This window comes from Bacillus rossius, chromosome 12 (genome assembly GCF_032445375.1).
Source record: "Bacillus rossius redtenbacheri isolate Brsri chromosome 12, Brsri_v3, whole genome shotgun sequence".
NCBI lineage: Eukaryota > Metazoa > Arthropoda > Insecta > Phasmatodea > Bacillidae > Bacillus > Bacillus rossius.
In genome coordinates this window covers 38,613,767-38,631,775 of record NC_086339.1, presented here as the reverse complement: position 1 = coordinate 38,631,775, position 18,009 = coordinate 38,613,767, and the positions used below count along the sequence as shown (strand labels likewise).

The 18,009-nt window shown below is 40.5% G+C and overlaps 1 protein-coding gene across 1 annotated transcript in view; it reads left to right on the top strand.

Annotated features, from left to right (window-relative positions):
* The first annotated feature begins 814 nt into the window (after window positions 1-814).
* LOC134537855 (protein slowmo) overlaps window positions 815-18,009 on the top strand; it is a 32,701-nt gene continuing 15,506 nt past the window's right edge. Inside the window, exons 1-2 of the mRNA XM_063378733.1 lie at window positions 815-1,005; window positions 7,263-7,428. Coding sequence (XP_063234803.1) covers window positions 974-1,005; window positions 7,263-7,428 — 198 coding nt within the window. The 5' untranslated portion in view covers window positions 815-973. The remainder of the gene's footprint in view (window positions 1,006-7,262; window positions 7,429-18,009) is intronic.

Sequence of the window (18,009 nt, the reverse complement as noted above, 5' to 3'; positions counted from 1 at the left end):
TACAATTTAAAAATCGACTGTTATAGTTTTTACAACTTTATAATTAGAAAAGAAAGAGGTTTTAAAATTGGCTGGAACGAAAGAAAAATATCCCCAATTGAAATCCTAAATATTTTTAACATAACTTTGACTAACAATTTTAGTTATCTTGTTTAATTATGTTTTGAAGTATGTCATAATACTTATAATAAATATTCACGGCAAAATTGTTTTTTTTATTTATTATATGCCTTACAATTTAAATTAAATTACATATTCATAGGTAAATTGAAAAAGATTTATAGGTCTCAAATTAGCAAAAAAGAGCATGTTTCAATGATTACGTCTCGATGGAGGCCCCTCGGACCACCCTTTAGCTGGAGGGCATCGCCCACAAACCCTCCTTGGATGTGTTCCGTTTTTTTAAGTTTATGATTTGGTCACCCTACTTAAACCTAATATTGTATAACAACCTTACCTGTAAAATGAAAACAGCTTCCTTTTTTCAAATAAAATAATACAACCATGCTCAGCCCCCATTCTTTATAAAAACAAATAAATTTAAGATTGGCTGCACCATATAAACAATCTATTCACGGACTTAATAACGTAATTTCCACACACTTTACGCACCATTTATCAAAATTTGAAACACACATAAGTCAACATATTAATTTACATAAAAAAAAGGTCTAGTTACTTCCGTTAATACAGAAAATACAAAATTTGAAGCATAATAACCGGCCACCTCATTGATTTTTATGGCAAATCCAACAGATAAGCCTTTTATCAGCTGATTAAGTCATTGTTTCCAAATTAAAGAAGAGTAAATTCTCTAAATAAATATGTTCGAAGGTTGATTACGTCATATGAATTGTTCTCTGGCTTTCTTCCATTACAATTTTTGTAATGATTACAAGTGTAGATTAGATCTGTATGTTTTATTGAATATTTCGTGTTTAATTTATGTGGATTTTAGTTGAAAGTAAAAGTTATGAAAATTTGGACTTCAGAGCACACGTTCAAGTATGTATGATGGCTTTCTTCTTCAATTTAAAGTTTCTACAATAGTTTAACCTATATGTCAGCTCACTTTAGGAAATTATTTACTGAAACTTAACTGTTTGTAGAGGTGGGTTGGGACAGCAATTTTCGGTATCAGTCCCAACCTGATACTGATACAGTGATGTACCTAGGTACAAGTCTCTGATACATCTGTATCAGACGGTCCCAGGAGGCAACAAAGCTCCGCGTACGCAGACCGTGCGACCGGAAGGAGAATCTGATACATTATTTATCACGCCCGGTAATTCTCTACTTCTGTTACTCTCATGCCCGCCTGATACAGCCAGTATCAATCAGTTCAACATTCACTGCAGTTCGTCCTGGCCGTGTATCACCATGTACATTGTTGCCGGCTGTCATGCTTTGTAGTTAGTATCTTTATAGTGAAATAAGGAATGGATAAGTGCACGAAAAAGACTTCATTTGTGTGGAATTTTTTCACGGAAAATAATGAGTTTGCTAATTGTAATTTGTGTAAACAAAAACTGAGTTATAAATCATCGACTAATCTGAAGAAACATTTAAAAAAACATTGATATAGTATGCTCACTAATGTACCTAACTGTTTTTTTTTTATTTTTTATTTTTGATAAAATCGTGAATTTTTAATGTATAAAAAAAAATGTTACTAATTGTTTTTGAAAAAAAAAAAAAAAAAGTCCATATGTTGATTACATCTGTTATTAGTGTCAACTGAGAATTTATTTGCATTTTCATAGCTGTTAGGTGCACAAATATAAATATTATATCTTGTATTAATGTACTTTTTAATATTAAAATTTCATTAGTTTTATTATTGAACGAGACGGTGCACGCACTGCGCACTGAGCGTACTTTGAAGTAGGACAATAAACAAAACGACTTGTAACCAGGGCTGCCACTCTGATATTCATGAAAAACCTAGATAACCTACAAAAAAACCCAGACACATGGGTAAAAAACCCAGATGCGTCTAAAATGCTATCGTTGAAAATGTTTGCGTACTAATTCAAAAATATAAACATAACTGGTTTTAATATAAAACAATTAATTACCTTACAAGACTGAAAACGGTTAAATACAACCAATACAAGAAAATTACACTGCAGCAAAATGGCTGTATAAGTAACTCTTGGACCAGTACATATCATAAAAAAACCTACAAATATATACATGACAAAACAAACACCATCACTGCATCCTTTAAACCGGTAATTGTTTTTATAAAACTGCATCATGTACGGTAGTCTTTATTCAGAGTCTGATTCTACAAGATTGCTTTGAAGGTTAATTGTTGCATTGGTTTTGTGTTCTGCAAGCCTCTTTGAAGAATGTGTCTAATTTAATATTCGACTTAGCTTCTTGAAAACTAGTTTTGTGTTTATATGTATTTTTGTGTGTGAAACACATAGACTTGTTTGCATTTATCAAACAGATATTGCAACAGATACAGTAGCTACTACCTTTATTATTGTTTTAGGTATAAAAATAATTAAAATTATAAAAAACCTAGAATTGTTGGAATTCATTATTTAAAAACCCAGAAACCCAAACACCATTGGAAAAACCCAGATCTGGGTGGAAAAACCCATGAGTGGCAGCCCTGCTTGTAACAATATCGCTTTGCGCCTCTCCTTCAAGGCTTCAACGCCTTCCCCTGCGCTTCCTCCCCTACATTCTTTCCCTTCTTTATCCCTTATTCGTCGTTCCTGCTCCCTCCCCTTTCACAAGCTCCGCCCAAGTGACCGTCATCTGCGATCGGGTACTGTATTCATTGGCCGTGGTGTTGTTCCAGCTGAATTCTGAACTGATACTAAAGTCTCTGATACTTTTCAAGTGTACTCGTTTGCCGTTCCTGATACAGGCGCGTATCAGTGCCAAAGTATCAGGTTGATACTTTTCGACCCACCTCTAACTGTTTGTAGAGTCATTGAATGTAAGCTTCTGTTGAAGTTATAGTTAAGTTTTTTTGTTCATATATTTGGACTTACTAGGGGAGTAGTGGTTAATGCCTAGCCTTCGTTTGTGTGTTTAAGTTCTCCGAAAATTTTGTCTAGTAAATATTTTGTAATGAATTATGTTCTTTATTTGGTTATTGTTAGTTATTTTACAGTACGAAGAACTCCCTCACCCGTCAAAGAAGTCGAATTCAGTAAACTGCCCCCTTTCCGTTTGTAGCTTGATATGCCCTTGAATATTCTCCTTTAGTAACATTGGTTTCAGAAACATTTAATTTATTAGTTTGTTTTTTTTGCTTTCAATTTTTTTATGTTTATTAACTAGGTTTCCATAGCTCAGCATATCAGAAGTCTGAAAAATGTTCACTATATTTAGTAAATTTAATTCATTTTTGGACATATACCATGTTGACAATGATACAGCAATTTCTAGAGAGTAGTTGCTCTTAAAAAAATGATTAAAAAATTATCTTTGAGTTCTATTTACTTGTCCAAAAAGTAGATAATAATTTGTTAATGTGTCAGTAACTTAACCTATCCAACCATTCACACCAGTTGACAGTATTTCAAATGGTTCATAAAAGTTTCATATCATGTATCCAAGTCAATCCCTTGATCCTTATGGCATGATCTTGAATACATTAATCCTGTGGTACATTAAATCATGTACCACAGGTTTAAAATTTAGGCTTCTTACAACCCAACCTAGCAAATTGTTTTAACAGTAGTTTTAATGTAGCTAACCAACCAACCATTCAAGTGTTTTAACAGTGTACATAAAATTTAGTTAATATTCTTATGTTGCAACTTTTCCGTAATAAAATAATAAAATTTCAAAAATATTTATTTTGAATACTATACAAAAGGTGTTCATCTATTTACACTGAAAATGGTGTTTCTAAATTCCCAATGGTTTCTGAGAAATCAGTTTATAGGTCACATTAGATAGCTTATTCAGTGAAGTGGCCATCGCCATGTGCTTTAATTGCTTTGCGGATCCTATGGTTTTTCCATGTATAAGAACGTGTATATTTTGTATATGAATATTGTGACTCAATGGAACATAAATAATAATGTAATAAAAAAAATTGAGTTCCTACTGTGCATCCAAACCCAAGTGTCAACCCTTGGCAGGAATTTTTTTAGCAGTTTGGTGGTGTGCAGTGCAGACTTGTTACATGCGATAGTAGGTAACCTGACGTACAAAAGGGTATTATTACTTTTGATTCACATAATGACGAATCCTTTTTTTTTACGTTAAGTTACAGTAATATTTACAGGGTAAATAGAGGAATGCCTTTAATATTCAATAAAAGTATATTCTGAATTTTTTTTTATTAACTTACAGAAAAGCCGGAACATGATAATTTTAACAAAATTTAGTTAAACTAACCAACTATTCAATCTATAAACTACCAGCATACTTCTTGAAATATCTCAATGCAGTTTAACAGACTCATCAAATAGAATAAGAGGGACTCAAAAATACCAATTTTAGAAGAACATCTACTCTAGAATATTACCTAATATTTCCTCATTTTTAATGCTATAGAATATATTAAATTAATTCTACAATATCCGTGAACATTATTGTAGTTCCCAATTCCAAGTAGGACTTCAGAATCCATTGGGAATCTAAAAATGGCTCTTTGAAGTTTAACCAAGCAATAAATTATTTTTTTGACGTGACAGCGTCTAATAAATCGATGAATGCCGGCTGCGTGCACAAAAAAGTGTCCTGTTACGCGCATTGTTCCGTTACGCTGTGTCCAGTTACGCTCATTGTTCTGTTGCGCTGTGTCCCATTACGCTCATTGTTCCGTTATGCTGTGTCCCGTTACATTCATTTTACGCTTGCGCCACATCTATCTCTCTTCCACTCTATTGGCCTCTGCGTCAGAGGAGAAGAAAGACAGCGGCAGCACACAACTTACATCTACACGTGAACTATTTCGTTGACTGGTTATAAAGTGAAGTGAAAAGTTAATGTGGTTTTCATTACTTATTACAACAATTTCGGCGATAAAGGTTAATTATTCTTGCATTTTAAAAATCTGATTACTAGTATAATTTCAAGTATTTATTCTTTTATTATTAAAAAAAGTAGCATCTGTTGGCGAGTGCAGTAATAATAGGTTATGTTACAATTGACTAAAAAATAATGGTGATTCAAATAATTGATGATAGATATTACAGTTTATTTATATGAAAACTTGTTCATAATTATATTTAAACTTTATAGCTAAACATCAGTTTTTAAAATTAATTACAAGTCATCTACACGTGAACTGTTTCGTCGACTGTTTATAAAGTGAAGTGAAAATTTAATGTGGTTTTCATTGCTTCTACAACAATTTCGGCAATAAAGGTTAATTATTCTTGCATTTTAAAAATATGATTACTAGTATAATTTCAAGTATTTATTCTTTTATTATTAAAATGATTCAATTTTATTCATAAAGTATGCAATCATTTCATCAATGTTTTGTTATGACGTCACGTTAAACTTTCGTCCGTAAACTGACTTTACAGACAACAAAGTTTTTTTTTTTATGAGAAAAGCCACTCATCACAGTTACCAGTTGTCATCATCCTGCTAACGGAGTCACGTCATTGATTCGTTAAATATTCATTCATGGTTATATTTGACTTTCACTGTAGGTATCATTGTTTGACTACTGCACTATAAAAAATTATGAGCTTATTAATTTATAAAGCAATTTCGGTTTTCTTTACAAAAGGTATTGTGGGGGGCTTTTTCTTTTACTAACCATCCCTTAAAGGAGAAATTTTTAACTCTAACGCCATCTGGATTCTAATAAATTTATTATTGGGAAGGGCAATGAGTGCCACAAAAAATTTTCTGTAAAAGTAATTTTAAAGGAATAAACATAACCTGAGTGTTTAAATTTACTATTTTGAAAATTCTTTCCATAGGGGGAATAAATACCTTGAAATTCTGTTATTGTTCTATAGGAAGCATTTAAGAAGTGGGGATTTGTGATTACACTGTGATTAATATACTTTTTTGGAATTTTTTTACTTAGTGATATTTTATAAAGAAGGTAAATTACAGCAAATTAAAACATTTTACAGTAGATTTATTTCTTTTTTTAAAAAAAAAAAACCCCACTCCAGGGGAGATTTTCTAAGTTTATTGTGAATTAATAGCATTTTTTTCCCGGGACTTTCGATAATTCAAACATCCTTATATTTAATTTTTAATGTAACTAACTTGATTTAACTGTTATCTCTGCAAATAAATTATAAGAACATGAAATACCTAAACCTATATTGACAAGGCTTTGGGATGAATTAAAAATTCAGTCAAGTATAATAATAATTATTTTATGAACACTAGGTAAAGAAACACACAAAAATAACAATATTTATCAGAGGCCATATAAATTCTTATCTTAGCTTGCATGTTTTTTTATTCGGGATGTGAATTCTGAAAATTTCAATATCACACTTTTTAAGTAATTTTGTAGAACCATATTATAGTGATTTTAGAAACTTTCTTTACCTAAATTCACTTGTTTTAAAGCTAATTTTATTATCACAATATTGAGGGTTTATTTAGTGCTAGTTCATCTTATGCATCCAAGAATATCTAGATATCACATAGGCCTATAAACAAATCCTGAACAAAAAGGTAAAATGTAAATAAAATATTAACATATTTATAAATTTTTTATCAGTATTTCAATGTTTTTTGTCAACAGTTGATAAAATAATTAAGATAACATACAAAAGAAATAATAACCCATTTCATGTTGTACATAAAATGCAGGAGGTATATTAGGTACATTTATCAAACCAATAATGAAATTTTATTTTTTTTAAATTTTGAATATCTACATATGTCAAAATAAATTTCATTTCTTAAATAATCTTTTAATATGGAGTTTTTACAGCTTTTTCTGCTGGAATTTTCATATTCACTTGAGGGTCATCGAGAGGGAGAGTTGGTTTTGGGAGGGGGGGGGGGGGGGAGGAGACCAAAATACCCTGGCCTCAGTTGATTTTTTTAAACATAGTGTTAACCATGTCAGGATGATAATTATGAGTCAACTGATCATATAATTCACAGGAAATCTTACAAGTAATGCAATCAATTAAAGTTAATAACCACTTTTTTTTTTTTTTTTTTTTAAAAAAAAGATGTACATTAAATAATAGTAACCTCACAAAATTATTAGCCCCTTGACCAAATCTTTCACATGCCTGGGACGGTATTTCCTGTTCATATTGTAACTGTTGTCCGTTGCTGTGTTGCAGTCACCCATGGGAAACAGTGGCCCAGGCTGCATGGAGGAAGTACCCGAACCCCATGAACACAGCCGTCATTGGGACGGATGTAGTTGACAGGAGAGTCGTTGATGGTATCCTGCACACACACCGCCTGGTCAGCTCCAAGTGGGGCTTCCCACGCTGGGCACAGTCGGTGAGTGACCCACGTTCCAGTGATCAATATATAACTACAGATAACTTTTAACAAAACTAATTAATCTTTTAAGTAATGGCAGGCACAGAAGTGACTCTAGAGTTAGGTACCAAGCAGGGCCCCACGCTAGCTCCAGAGCTGGGTACCTAACAGGGTGCCCACTCTAAAGCCCACCGCACACGGTACAATATTTTCTACTAGTTTGCTTACTAGAATGCTTACTGGTTTCTGTACTGTGTAGGCTACAAGCTGAAACACTAGGTGCGCTACAAGTTTCTGCTGCACACGATTATAGCTGCCATACTAGTTTTGTTAAGAGAATATTCTCCACAGCAAATTTTTATTATGATAATTCACATTTTGTACTGCATACAAACAAGGCTCTTCTTTGTATGCATTTATTAAAACGAGGAGTTGGTCACTATTCCACTTCTTTCCGTCCATGTTTATCACGACATGCGTGCTTAAAAGTGTAAACAACCCCTCATGCTTTTTTCGTGAGTTCTGATTGGCCACTCCTTAAATATTGGAACACACCAAGCAACGAAAATAGGACGCAGTCTATTACGCAAAACCAGTAGCCCAGCTCATACAGCTACTAGTATCCAGTTTGAATTCGAGTGAAGAAACTAGTAGTAGAGCCAGTACGACTCCTAGCTTACAATATTGTAAGGAATATTGTACCGTGTGCGGCGGGCTTAACTCCAGAGCTGGCAGGGTTCCCAATGACCGGGAAAACAGGGAAAATTCAGGAAAATTGAAATGGGTCAAAAACACAGGGAAAACTCAGGGAAATCTCAGGGAAATTTGTTGTGCTGCAATCACAGTGTGTGTGTGTATATATATATATTTATATATATTGATTAATACATGTATCACAAGCACATTTTTTCTTAAATCAAAATCGGAAAGTTGGGGTGCGGGTTGTACATGTAAATCAAAGTAATAGATAAGCCACGAGTCCCAGGAAAGTTTGGTTCACCATACAGCTGTGACGTGCCAAATTTCATGCTAGGCGGCCCCGGACCGTGCCGAGCTGCGCCAAGCCAGTTGTAGAAAATGGTGGCACCGTAGTTCGTATACTTTTGGCCGTTTGTGTCATAACTTTGAAGTATCCGGTACGCTGGAAACTTTTTGAAAATTGTTTAGGGAACGTATTTTCATTTATTTAGATGTATATTTTTTCAAAAGTGCTGCAGCTTTTTGTATCACTGTAATTTGTGTAGTTGGTAGTATTATGGTTTCATGACAAGATTTTTGCCTATCAAACACAACAAAAACACCGCGAAAATAGTTACTCATTGTGTTATTCTGAGTCAAGAGTTCCACAGAAGCATTTAAATATACATATTTGAAATTTTTTAGTCAATTGTGAGAAGTGTTTTTTTTATTTCAGAAAAAATCAACGGCAGTCCTCTTATTATTTTCTCATTAGAAATATAGGTAACGTTCACGGGTGTGTGCTAGCACAGTTTCCTTAATTGTGCAATGAAATCACGGTGAAACTTGTGAGACTAAGCGATTCAGTATCGAATGTGTTTTGCTACTCTACATTAGGCCTAGGCTGAGTGGATAATTGTGTGACATTCACAATGTCTAAATTCAATCCTGCTTGGCTAGATGGATCACTGTTTCCTGACTGGAAAAAGTGGCTACGTCATGTTGAGGGTGATGACAATAGTGCAAAGTGTATTTTGTGTAAAAAGGTATTTTCTTTGCGTAGTATGGGTAGGCAGTCTGTGAAGAGCCATCAAGAAGGGAAATTTCACAAACAGTTGGTTACTGCGAGCAGTATTTCTGCATCTATGTCAGCATACTTAACAAAGCCTTTAAATCACCAAGAAACGAAGGGATCAATTATTTCAAGTGTTTCCACAGCACCAAATTCTTAATTAGCATCCAGCACACCAGCATCCTGTTCATTGTTAACTGGATCATCATCATCATCATCATCATCATCATCATCATTCAGTGTTCTCAAAGAGGCATCTTCAGGTATGGTAAATAAAATACATTTTCAAGGAGGCAGTAATGTCAGAAAGGCAGAAATATTGTGGGCATTACATGTTGTTATGAAAAAAGACAGTTTTAATAGCCAACAAGGAATAAGCAATTTGTTTGCTAAAATGTTTCCAGATAGTTCCATTGAACAAGAAATGCAGCTTAGTAGTAGTACCAAGACTGCATACTTAGTTACTTATGGACTTGCCCCATATTTTTTTCACAAACTTACAGATGAAATAAGATCCACAAAATACATTGTTGCGTGCTTTGATGAATCCTTCAATAGGGTATCAAAGGTACAATAAATGGACATAGCTGTACGTATATGGGACGTCAACAAAAATCAAGTAATGACCAGGTACTGGAATTCTTCATTTTTAGGCCATTCTACAGCAGATGATCTCTTAGAAGGGTTTCAACAGGGACTAAAGGATGTGGAACTATCCAAAATTGTACAAGTATCCATGGATGGGCCGAATGTCAATTGGTTGTTCATGAAAAAATTGAAGGCAAAAACTAAGGTGTGCGAAGAAGATCCAGATATATTAGACCTGGGATCTTGTGGTCTCCATGTTGTTCATGGTGCCTTTCAAATGGGTTTTAGAAAGACTGGGTGGGATGTTGTTCAATTTTTAAGGGCCATATATTCTGTGTTCAAAGACTCACCTGCTCGACGATCAGACTTCAGACAATTTACAAGTTGCAGTGTTCTTCCGATCAAATTTTGTGATTGTCGGTGGTTGGAAAATGTCGCAGTGTGTGAAAGAGCAATACAAATTTTTCCTCACTTGAAAAGTTTTTTTTAAGACCAGTAAATTACCTGCTACATTTTCTTTTGAGAAAGTGAAGGATTGTTTGAGGGATCCTTTGTTGCTAACTAAGCTGAGTTTTTTCCTGACAATGGCTTCTTCACTTGAACCATTTTTAAAGAAGTTCCAAACATCGAAACCAATGTTATCATTTCTGCATAAGGAATTGGAGGACTTGCTAAGAGAGTTGCTGGGACGTTTCATTAAGATGGAAATTTTGAAAGCCAACTGCAGCCAACAGCCAGACAACTGCATATCAGCTTATTAATATTAATTTGGACGATGTAAGTCTGGGACTTCCACTCTCAAAGTTGAAAATTGGATTTGCTGCAAAGCATGAGTTAGGTGTGGTTAATGTGAAAGAACTTCAGAAACAAAGGTTCCTAACAATGCAAAACATGCATGGTTCAGGTTGCCAAGAAACTTGTTGAACATAGCCCAATAAAATACAAAATGGTTAAAGCTGCTTCTTGTTTGGACCCTAGAAAATTGTTGGACAAACAGGAAGAGTGTAGGACAAGCATGGATACATGTTTGCAAATTCTTATGTCTGCCAAGCACCTAACTGCTCTTCAATCTGTAGAGCTAGTGTTCAGTTTACCAAATTTGTTTCTATTATCAATTCTGACAAACTTACATCATTTCATGTACACAATAACAGATTGGACACTTTTTTTGCAGATATGTTGAGTGGAGAAGAACAGTTTAAAGATATATGGCTTGCAGTGAAAATTATATTAATTCTCTCACATGGTAATGCTTTTGTGGAATCTGGATTCTCCATCAATAAGGAGATGCTTTTTGAAAATCTCCATGAGGAATCTTTGATTGACCTGCGACGTGTTTGGGATGGAGTTAGTAATGCTGGTGGTGAAAATTGTATTCAAGTAGATCAGGAAATGATAAAATATGCCAGAGGAGCAGCTTCAAGGTACAAAGGTGCCCTGGAGAAAAAAGTCAAAATGAAGAAGAGGACAAGAAGTTGGACAGATATTGTAAGGAAGTAAAAAAACGCAAGACTAGAAATTCAAGAGCTCTAAATAAAAAAAACTGGAAATAGAGAAACAAAAAGAGCGTTTAGACATAAAAATTTAAAAAATTAAGAAAAATATGTAATGGGCTTAAAGAATAACCAGTACATATTTGTAATATTTTGTGAATGTACATTGAATATGCAATATTATATAATATATTTTTTTTATTTAGCACAGTGAAAATATATTATAGGACAGGGAAAACTCAGGGAAATTTACTGAAACAAGTTGGTGGGAACACTGAGCTAGGTACCTAGCAGGGTTCCCACACTGGCTCCAGAGCTGGGTACCTAGCAGGGCCCCACACTGGCTCCAGAGTTGGGTACCTAGCAGGGCCCCACACTGGCTCCAGAGTTTGGTACCTAGCAGGGCCCCACACTGGCTCCAGAGTTTGGTACCTAGCAGGGCCCACACACTGGCTCCTGAGTTTGGTACCTAGCAGGGCCCCACACTGGCTCCAGAGCTGGGTACTTACAGGGTTGGCACGTTTAAAACAATATGTTCAAAATTGTTTTAAACAATACACTCTGAATAAAACAAGTTTAAGACACAATGTTTAAAACATTCTGTTCTAAACGTGTTTTTTTATATGTATTTTAAAAGTTTAATTTCTTACGAAAACCAAAACTGCATATTGACATTTTCATCGCAAGCATCACTGTCTCATTGTAAGTTACCAATTGTGATAAATATCCAGACTAGGATGAGAAGTTTTGAAGTGAAACAGATTCCTCACGTAAACATAAAATACCAGCACTGCTTGGGGTCAAACCAGTCATACCTTTTAGGGTGCCAGTTCCACTAAGTTCATCTAACCTAATTAAAATTTGTTTTTTTTAGTTAAGTGCACGAAAACAGTTACAAGTTTGGCAGCCTTCTCTGTTCCTAGCCGGTTCCTATCAGTACTATGCAAAAACCCGAATGTGGAGAAAAAAAGTTCACTACCTGCTGACGAAGCCACTGCACTGCGTAACTGATGTGCCAGGTTCAGAGTTGCATGATGAGTACTTTTCTCCAAAACAATCCACAATACTAGAGGTTTAATCTCTTTTAGTGTTACGGGACTGAATAAGTAGCCTATTCCTTGAATGGTGAACTTTTTGCCTTGTACTTAATAATATTGAATGGCTACAGTCAGGGAAAACCGGGCAATGTTAGGGAATTCCATATTCAAAAATGTGTAGCAATATACCTTACACCTGATGGGACTTCTGCTGAAACCATATGTGCAAAACATATTGTGGTGGTTTTGATTAAAATTAATAGGTATTACAAACAAAAAAGTTTAAACTTAAAAAAACTCTTTAAAACATGACAAACTGTTTAAAACAAAAAAACAGTTTAAAACAATAAAAAACATGTTTTTTTTATTTTTTTTTTTTAAAAAACTGTTTTTTTTTCCAACCCTGGGTACTTAAAAGGGCCCCACACTCTCTCCAGAGCTGGGTACTTAGCAGGGCCCTCACAATGGCTCCAGAGCTAGGTACTTAGCAGGGCCCTCACAGTGGCTCCAGAGCTGGGTACCTAGCAGGGCCCTCACAATGGCTCCAGAGCTGGGTACTTAGCAGGGCCCTCACAGTGGCTCCAGAGCTGGGTACTTAGCAGGGCCCTCACAGTGGCTCCAGAGCTGGGTACTTAGCAGGGCCCTCACAATGGCTCCAGAGCTGGGTACTTAGCAGGGCCCTCACAATGGCTCCAGAGCTAGGTACTTAGCAGGGCCCTCACAGTGGCTCCAGAGCTGGGTACCTAGCAGGGCCCTCACAATGGCTCCAGAGCTGGGTACTTAGCAGGGCCCTCACAGTGGCTCCAGAGCTGGGTACTTAGCAGGGCCCTCACAGTGGCTCCAGAGCTGGGTACTTAGCAGGGCCCTCACAGTGGCTCCAGAGCAGGGTACTTAGCAGGGCCCTCACAGTGGCTCCAGAGCTGGGTACTTAGCAGGGCCCTCACAGTGGCTCCAGAGCTGGGTACCTAGCAGGGCCCTCACAGTGGCTCCAGAGCTGGGTACTTAGCAGGGCCCTCACAGTGGCTCCAGAGCTGGGTACTTAGCAGGGCCTTCACAATGGCTCCAGAGCTGGGTACCTAGCAGGGCCCTCACAATGGCTCCAGAGCTGGGTACCTAGCAGGGCCCTCACAGTGGCTCCAGAGCTAGGTACCTAGCAGGGCCCTCACAGTGGCTCCAGAGCTGGGTACCTAGCAGGGCCCTCACAATGGCTCCAGAGCTGGGTACCTAGCAGGGCCCTCACAATGGCTCCAGAGCTGGGTACTTAGCAGGGCCCTCACAGTGGCTCCAGAGCTGGGTACTTAGCAGGGCCCTCACAGTGGCTCCAGAGCAGGGTACTTAGCAGGGCCCTCACAATGGCTCCAGAGCTGGGTACTTAGCAGGGCCCTCACAGTGGCTCCAGAGCTGGGTACTTAGCAGGGCCCTCACAGTGGCTCCAGAGCTGGGTACCTAGCAGGGCCCTCACAATGGCTCCAGAGCTGGGTACCTAGCAGGGCCCTCACAATGGCTCCAGAGCTGGGTACTTAGCAGGGCCCTCACAGTGGCTCCAGAGCTGGGTACCTAGCAGGGCCCTCACAATGGCTCCAGAGCTGGGTACCTAGCAGGGCCCTCACAATGGCTCCAGAGCTGGGTACCTAGCAGGGCCCTCACAATGGCTCCAGAGCTGGGTACTTAGCAGGGCCCTCACAATGGCTCCAGAGCTGGGTACTTAGCAGGGCCCTCACAATGGCTCCAGAGCTGGGTACTTAGCAGGGCCCTCACAATGGCTCCAGAGCTGGGTACTTAGCAGGGCCCTCACAATGGCTCCAGAGCTGGGTACTTAGCAGGGCCCTCACAGTGGCTCCAGAGCTGGGTACTTAGCAGGGCCCTCACAGTGGCTCCAGAGCTGGGTACCTAGCAGGGCCCTCACAATGGCTCCAGAGCTGGGTACTTAGCAGGGCCCTCACAGTGGCTCCAGAGCAGGGTACTTAGCAGGGCCCTCACAGTGGCTCCAGAGCAGGGTACTTAGCAGGGCCCTCACAGTGGCTCCAGAGCTGGGTACTTAGCAGGGCCCTCACAGTGGCTCCAGAGCTGGGTACTTAGCAGGGCCCTCACAGTGGCTCCAGAGCTGGGTACTTAGCAGGGCCCTCACAGTGGCTCCAGAGCTGGGTACCTAGCAGGGCCCTCACAGTGGCTCCAGAGCTGGGTACTTAGCAGGGCCCTCACAGTGGCTCCAGAGCTGGGTACCTAGCAGGGCCCTCACAATGGCTCCAGAGCTGGGTACTTAGCAGGGCCCTCACAATGGCTCCAGAGCTGGGTACTAAGCAGGGCCCTCACAATGGCTCCAGAGCTGGGTACTTAGCAGGGCCCTCACAATGGCTCCAGAGCTGGGTACTTAGCAGGGCCCTCACAATGGCTCCAGAGCAGGGTACTTAGCAGGGCCCTCACAATGGCTCCATAGCTGGGTACTTAGCAGAGCCCTCACAATGGCTCCAGAGCTGGGTACCTAGCAGGGCCCCACACTGGCTCCAGAGCTGGGTACCTAGCAGGGCCCCACACTGGCTCCAGAGTTGTGTACCTAGCAGGGCCCCACACTGGCTCCAGAGTTTGGTACCTAGCAGGGCCCCCACACTGGCTCCAGAGTTTGGTACCTAGCAGGGCCCCCACACTGGCTCCAGAGTTTGGTACCTAGCAGGGCCCCCACACTGGCTCCAAGTTTGGTACCTAGCAGGGCCCCCACACTGGCTCCAGAGCTGGGTACTTAGCAAGGTCCCCACACTGGCTCCAGAGCTGGGTACCGAGCAGGGCCCCACACTGGCTCCAGAGCTGGGTACCGAGCAGGGCCCCACACTGGCTCCAGAGCTGGGTACCTAGCGGGGCCCCACACTGGCTCCAAGTTTGGTACCTAGCAGGGCCCCCACACTGGCTCCAAGTTTGGTACCTAGCAGGGCCCCCACACTGGCTCCAGAGCTGGGTACTTAGCAAGGTCCCCACACTGGCTCCAGAGCTGGGTACTTAGCAAGGTCCCCACACTGGCTCCAGAATTGGGTACCTAGCAGGGCCCCACACTGGCTCCAGAGTTTGGTACCTAGCAGGCCCCCACACTGGCTCCAAGTTTGGTACCTAGCAGGGCCCCCACACTGGCTCCATGTTTGGTACCTAGCAGGGCCCCCACACTGGCTCCAAGTTTGGTACCTAGCAGGGCCCCCACACTGGCTCCAGAGCTGGGTACTTAGCAAGGTCCCCACACTGGCTCCAGAGCTGGGTACCTAGCGGGGCCCCACACTGGCTCCAGAGTTGGGTACCTAGCGGGGCCCCACACTGGCTCCAGAGTTGGGTACCTAGCGGGGCCCCACACTGGCTCCAGAGTTGGGTACCTAGCAGGGCCCTCACACTGGCTCCAGAGTTTGGTACCTAGCAGGGCCCCACACTGGCTCCAGAGTTTGGTACCTAGCAGGGCCCCACACTGGCTCCAGAGTTGGGTACCTAGCAGGGCCCCACACTGGCTCCAGAGCTGGGTACCTAGCGGGGCCCCACACTGGCTCCAGAGTTGGGTACCTAGCAGGGCCCCACACTGGCTCCAGAGTTGGGTACCTAGCGGGGCCCCACACTGGCTCCATAGTTGGGTACCTAGCGGGGCCCCACACTGGCTCCAGAGTTGGGTACCTAGCAGGGCCCTCACACTGGCTCCAGAGTTTGGTACCTAGCGGGGCCCCACACTGGCTCCAGAGTTGGGTATCTAGCGGGGCCCCACACTGGCTCCAGAGCTGGGAACCTAGCAGGGCCCCCACACTGGCTCCAGAGTTGGGTACCTAGCGGGGCCCCACACTGGCTCCAGAGTTGGGTACCTAGCAGGGCACCACACTGGCTCCAAGGCTGGGTACCTATTAGGGCCTCACACTGGCTCCAGAGTTGGGTACCTAGCAGGGCCCTCACACTGGCTCCAGAGTTTGGTACCTAGCAGGGCCCCACACTGGCTCCAGAGTTGGGTACCTAGCGGGGCCCCACACTGGCTCCTGATTTGGGTACCTAGCAGGGCCCCCACACTGGCTCCAGAGTTTGGTACCTAGCAGGGATTACACACTGGCTCCAGAGTTTGGTACCTTGCAGGGCCCACACACTGGCTCCAGAGTTTGGTACCTAGAGTTTGGTACCTAGCAGGGCCCCCAAGCTGGCTTTTTTTTAGATCCATCATGTATCGTCTCTAAATTATTTTTAAGTGTATAGGATTCAGGAAAAACATTAAATTTGACGAGAGTAGGTATATTGTTGAGCACGTTTGAAAGAATAGTTTCCGTGTTAAATGAAAGACACGTCGGCTGTATGGCGGGGTAAATGAACGTCATACGTACGACGGGCGTGTCATAGCGACGACGCCTTAACGAAAGACAACTCCAATCCATGCTCGCTCTTAGTGGCGAATTGTCATGCCGATGACGTGTCGTCCCGATGACGCATCGTCCCTATGATGGGTGAAAAATTCGGGTGTGGCTGTGTCATGGACATGGATTGTGGGGCCAAAGCTATCTGCGAGTTAGTTTGGGAGAGCATAGTGTCAGCCAGTGGTTCTACAGATGAGTAATCAGTTGTTTTTTATTATTATTATTTCCACGTGAGCACAGGTTGAGATCTATAAAGATGGCAAAATTTTCAAGTTCCTAGCTATTCTGGAAGTGGGTTAGAATTTGAATAGATGAGTGAGTCGCATGTGTGGGTATGTGTTATTACAATTCGTAAGATTGATCGCTAAAGTATCCATCCACTGATCATTGACAATGAAAAGCTCAATTAATATGTGAATACTACAATTAAGTGCCTTTTGATGCACATTATGTGGTTTAATTGAAATTGTAAATTATGTTATTATTAAAAATATATCTGAAATATCTCTGGAAATAAACAAAAATAAAATTGAAACCCGTTTACGAATGGACGATGCTAAAGTATTCGTCCAGAAAAAAAAGTTACTCACAGCAATTCAGTACTTAATGGCATTTCCTTTTTAAGTAATCATTTGTGAGTATTTTAGGCTATAAGAGCTCACTGGGTTTTCAGTCTGGCGACTGGGGGGTGATGTTTGCAGAACATAGGTGTATTGTACAGTAGCCATTCCTTGACGACCCTAGCTGCATGCTTCGAAAAATTATCTCACTGAAAGAAATTGGTGCTATCAGTGCCTAGCTTCTGTACGCTAGGCCTCATGTTCTGCTTATGTATAGACACATTATGTTGTCCATCTTTTCAGGTACATATAACGTTATAGTTATCTGTCCCAGCTGTCAACCTACATCATATCAATCATTATGCTTCCGCTCCAACTTGACTGTAGTCTGCAAGTTATTACACCCTTTTGGTATTTTCTTTTTCCACGTATATCGTTTGTCCGATGAATAAAATAAGCAGATTTGCAGTCATCAGTATAGAACACTCGCCGCCAAATCTACAGTGGGTTGCTAACACTGTTTTGCGAAAGCAAGCCTCTTGTTCTTGTTTCCTTTACTTATAAAAGACCGTAGCAGCTTCTGCATCAGGTCGAAGCTCAGAAGCATGAAACTTGATTTTGCTGCACCGGTCGTACCATGCTTCTCACTTCACGTCGTGTCAACTTTCTTGGTTTAGTCATCACAAATGAACTAGTTTCTTATCTCGGGATAAGACTAGCTACTGCTGTTCGTGGTATCCCTGTAGTTTCAGCGATCTTTTCGTTGCGACTTTCCGCCCGTTTGTCATTGGTAGTGCGTTTCGTTTCGACCAT